Consider the following 4,823-nt stretch of genomic DNA (forward strand, 5'->3'; position numbering starts at 1 on the left):
TTCATTTATTTTTAATTTTATGTGAATAAAGAATCTGTTCACAATAAACATTGTTTTTACTTACCTACCTCTGTTTGTCCAGACTCCCACTTGTTAATGACATTTCACGTTGAATTTCAGATTTCTTCTTTCAATAAATAACACCCAATTTCAGTATCATCTGATATTTGCTTTTCCGTTAAATTCTTTATTGCGTCGGTTGAATATCTTCCGAAATCAACCACGGTATTGCTGAACGATACTATTCTTCTTAGACAATTCACGCTACGTAAAAATAAACAGCAGCATAACCTCAATCCACGGCTTTACGCGCGAGAGAATTACAGCTTTTGTTTCATTTTGTGTACGTTGGCGCCTTGCTCAGCAGATGAAAACATCACCGCGGCGCGATTTCACCGACCAATGAGAATAAATTGTTTGGCGCATGCACGTTATATGTATAGTTTCAAGAATTGTCCCGGTATAAATAAACATAGATAAACCTTGGCAGTTTTGTTTCTTGATACTTTAACAGAAAACGGTCCGCCGTAATCGACCCCTATATTCAGAAATGCTTTACTAGGCGTTACGCGGACTTCTGTCAAGTTTCCCATCAATTGGCACGGGCTTTTAGCGGATAATTGGATGGAAACAGGCATGAAGAACTCTGCGAACCGTAGATCGCGTACAAATAACCAAATATTATTTGCCTGAAACGCTCAAAAGGGCCTGTGTACCTGCATGCAGGTCTCTCAAATGTTCTTTTTGTAATATAAGAGTAATCATAGGTTTTTTGGAGGCTAATACGCCGAGACAACGTCGTGCGTAAGGCAAGGGTGCATGTCGCATACGTCCCCCCACACGCATAATTTCAACATCGTCGATAAACGGATTGAGCGAAGCTAGTTTGCTGCTTGCGTGGACATTACGTTCGGCCGATAGATCTTGCATTTTACGAGAAATGTCTTGAGATTGACTGAGTTTCAGAATGCCCGTCATCGAGCGATTCAATTCTCGAACGCTGGGTGTGATAATATCCTGTACAGCCGTGATTGTTCTGTATTTAGTTTCGTTGTTTGTCCTCTCCCCTGTGCTATCGATAAACCGTAGACAGTATGCAGGTATTCGTTTGAGTTTCGGTAACGATGAATATCGCTCTATAAATCAAAATCCTTGACAACAATCTTGAGAATAGGTATGGATTCAACGCTTTCCGTAAAAATCATGATTTTATCTCTCTGTCGGGTAGCTGTTCGTCATAAACATGTTCCTCGATTGGTCCTGAGAGCCATACCAGGCCATTTCACCACAGTTAAGAATGTTCAAATTTTTCTGGGCTTATACCACGTGAGATAACACCGGCAGAATTGTCTTCAGAGCTAACGTGGTGCCACCGATCCTTGTTCGTTAACTGTTGAATGTTTGCTACTCTGTTTGCCATAAAGGTTTTCCATTGAACCGGCTCTCCTGCGATCCAAGCCAAAGTTACCCGGGAATCTGACCAATAGTTCTCTTAGTTGATCGACAATGTCAATGCCTCGGTAACCTTGCAAGTGAATTGGGCGAGTAACAACGCTCCACACAATTCGAGCCTGGGAAGAGTAACAACTTTGAATGGTGCTACTCTCGATTTCACTGAATGTTGCTTCACTGCATGTTTCCCGTCAATTGTAATCGATTTTATGAAAACACATGCTTCACAAGCGCTCTCCGAGGCATCGCAGAATCCATGGAGCTCGATTCTCGTGGGGTTGGCGCATACTATGCTTGTGGAATAGAGATGTTCGTAATTGTGGTGAGATAAGTGTAATACTGGATCCACATCATGTGTAAATCAGCGGGAAGTGCTTCAGCTCAACCGATTTTTTGCCTCCGGAGATGTTGAAAAATGCTTTTAGCCGTAATGCAAGCTGGACCAACAAATCCCAATGGATCATATATCTGTGAGATCAAAGAAAGGAGGTTTCTCTTGGTGGCTCGTTTATTGGTACCGATACGCTGACCTTGTATCGAAATGCGTCGGCTGTGGGATTCCAATACAAGCCTAACGTTTTAACTTCTTTACCGATTGAGCGATCAGCGCCTGGTCGATTGTCAGATTGCTCGTCGATAATTTCCGGTGTGTTTGAGTTCCATTTTCGTGAAGGAAATCTTCCGGTGAGCAACATTCTACTCACCTCTCGTTTGATAAATTGAGCTTGATCAATAGTGTCCGCTTCAGTGAGTAAATCATCTACATAAAAATCATTTCGAATTATGTCACAGATGACCGGATGTTCGTCTGCATATTCGTACGCCAATTGATGCAAACACCGAATCGCTAGAAACGTTGCCGTTGCTAATCCATACGTGACTGTATTAAGGGAGCTTTCCAGTGTGACAGCCCGAAAAATCGCTGTTTTTCGCGATTTTTTTTTTTTAAAGAAAAAATAATCTAATCGGTCTGGTTTTTTTTTTGTATATTAATTGGGTATTGAAGAATACAAAACAATTTTTTAAAGATCGATTTATTTATTAATTAATATCTATAAAAATGATGAAACCATTGTTGCAGAAAATGCACTTGGATGTGGTGTCCACGTTGGGGGTCACAATTTTGATCTGAAACAAAAAACACAAAAAGATTATTGATCGGTATATAATTGGCTTTCGTGCTATGGAGGCTTTTTCTTTATTTTTTTTTTTTGCAAAAATGGCGCTGGTTTGAACAAAAAGTATCGATTTTAGCATTTTTTTCGGCAGTTTTTTTTACAAAAAAATAGGAAGATGTCAAAAAAAAAAGAAAAGCTTCCATAGCACGATAAACAATGACGTTAAGAATATTGTGTAAAAAATTCAACTCGATAGCTTTAAAACTCTGCCCTCCAAGTTGGACACCGTTTTGAAAAATGCTGTTTCGAGAAAAACGCGTTCAAAGTTTCAAGTAAGGAAATTTTAGGTAAATCGTTTACTTACGGTCAATCAGCGATGCCAGGTCCATACAATATCCCTTCTGCTTCTTCGAAAAGATCGTGCTCAATGGATTGTTCAGTACGACGAGCTGTCCTCGCCTCTTTGCTATCCAGGGACGCCCGGCGGTTTGCTTGGGTGATGCGCGCATTCTTGTACTTAGCGGCGAAATCTGCGGCGCTCGGCCCTATCGTGCATCCCATCGTCTCCAAAATTTTTAAAATTGGGTCGTAACCTTCATTGAAGGTGCACACAGCACACTGCGTAGCGATTTCTACCATCTGCTTGCCGCAGAATACGTGCTTTGGGGCTAGTTGCCACACACAGTGATTGATTGATTTTCAAGAATTTAGCACGCCATCCGCTTTTTTTTTGAAAATTGAGTGCGACAAAAAAATAAGTCGTGCGACTAATTTACGGCTAATTAACGGCAAATTATGCAATAGTCCGAATTCACATTTTCGACAATTGGCGAGCCAAGTTCATGTACGTGCAGGTAGGAACGAGACAATAGAAATAACGGTCGCACGGGCAGCTTTAGCGCTCCGTTGCCTTCTTCCAAGAAATGCTGTACAGTAACCAAAATAATCTGAATTTCGGCATGAAAATTTCAGAGAATATTCGGAAGAGTGTATACTATTCGATAAAACAAAAAAAAAAATCGATTTTTTGAAAATTTCACACTAGAAAGCTCCCTTAAGTTTATACTCTTTGATCGGATCCTGTGGATCTGATTGCCATAGGATTCTTTGGAGATTGCGTTGGTCCTGTTGCAAATCGATTTGCCGGTACATTTTGGTTATATCGACCGTGATAACGTACTGGTGGTTTCGAGACCGAGCGACGATCGAAAAGAGATCCTGTTGTATAGTTGGGCTGAATCGCAGAATGTCGTTTAGCGATGTATTCATCGAGGTTTTACACGAAGCATCAAAAACTACTCGCAGTTTCGTCGTGGCGCTTAACTCCTTCAGAACTGCGTGATGTGGGATACAATGACAGAATTTCTCGTTCTGATTCTCAGCATCACGAACTTCGGTCATGTGCCCCAATGCGAGATATTCGTCCGAAAAGGCTGTATACTGCATCTTTCACTTCGGTTCACGATCTAATCTTTGATTAACTGCTTGTAGCCGTTTGACTGCCGTATTACGTGACTCTCTTAGCTGCTCGATGCCCTGACGAAAGGAGAGACTGAATGTAAATCGTCCACTTTAATCTCTTTGATGTGTCGTTTTGAATTCTTCCTTGCATATTCGTTCTTCCTTCGAATATTCTTTGGTTAGTGTGTACTCCTCGATTTTCCAAAATCGTTCAACCTGCAGCTCGAGTTCTTGGTCGGAAGCAAATCCGCAAACTACGGGTTGTGTGATCGCAGCCTTCGTTTCCTTGAGTGGAACATTACCTGAAATAATTCAATTCCGTTTTTTGGAGTATCAACTGACTGTTTAAGATTCGAACTTGCCCCACACACAACAGTCCCCAGAAGACGCCAGCTCCGAGAAGGAGATCTATTCGTCCTGGAGTGTGGAAAGATGCATCGGCCAAGATGAGGTTTTTCGGCAGTGTGATTTGCTGAACATCGAGTCTCGAAAAAGGTAGCCGCTCTGTGATTTGGTCCAAGACCAAAAAGGGTAGTTTTGTCTTGAATTCGTTTACTCTGGATTTGATCATGGCTTGAACTGATTCTGTGACTCTCGAGCTATTCAAGCTAACTCCGCAGAGCGAAATGTTTGTTTCGTGTTTCATCAGCTGCAGTTTTCGCACAGCTCTTTCGTGATAAGATATGATTGAGAACCCGAGTCCAAGAGAGCCCCACATACATGCGGGTTTCCTGCCTCATCGTAAATTTTAACCCGAGCCGTTGACAGCAGTACTTGCGGTCTACTCTTAAT

General features: G+C 41.6%; 1 protein-coding gene across 1 annotated transcript; it reads right to left on the minus strand.

Annotated features, from left to right (window-relative positions):
• Positions 1 to 3,611: 3,611 nt before the first annotated feature.
• LOC138191384 (uncharacterized) lies at positions 3,612 to 4,016 on the minus strand. Its single transcript, XM_069138130.1, has one exon. It carries the CDS (start codon positions 4,014 to 4,016, stop codon positions 3,612 to 3,614), a length of 405 nt encoding a protein of 134 aa, XP_068994231.1.
• Between the last annotated feature and the right edge of the window lie 807 nt (positions 4,017 to 4,823).

The sequence above is a fragment of the Neodiprion pinetum genome, chromosome 1 (assembly GCF_021155775.2).
Source record: "Neodiprion pinetum isolate iyNeoPine1 chromosome 1, iyNeoPine1.2, whole genome shotgun sequence".
In the NCBI taxonomy this organism is placed as follows: Eukaryota; Metazoa; Arthropoda; class Insecta; order Hymenoptera; family Diprionidae; genus Neodiprion; species Neodiprion pinetum.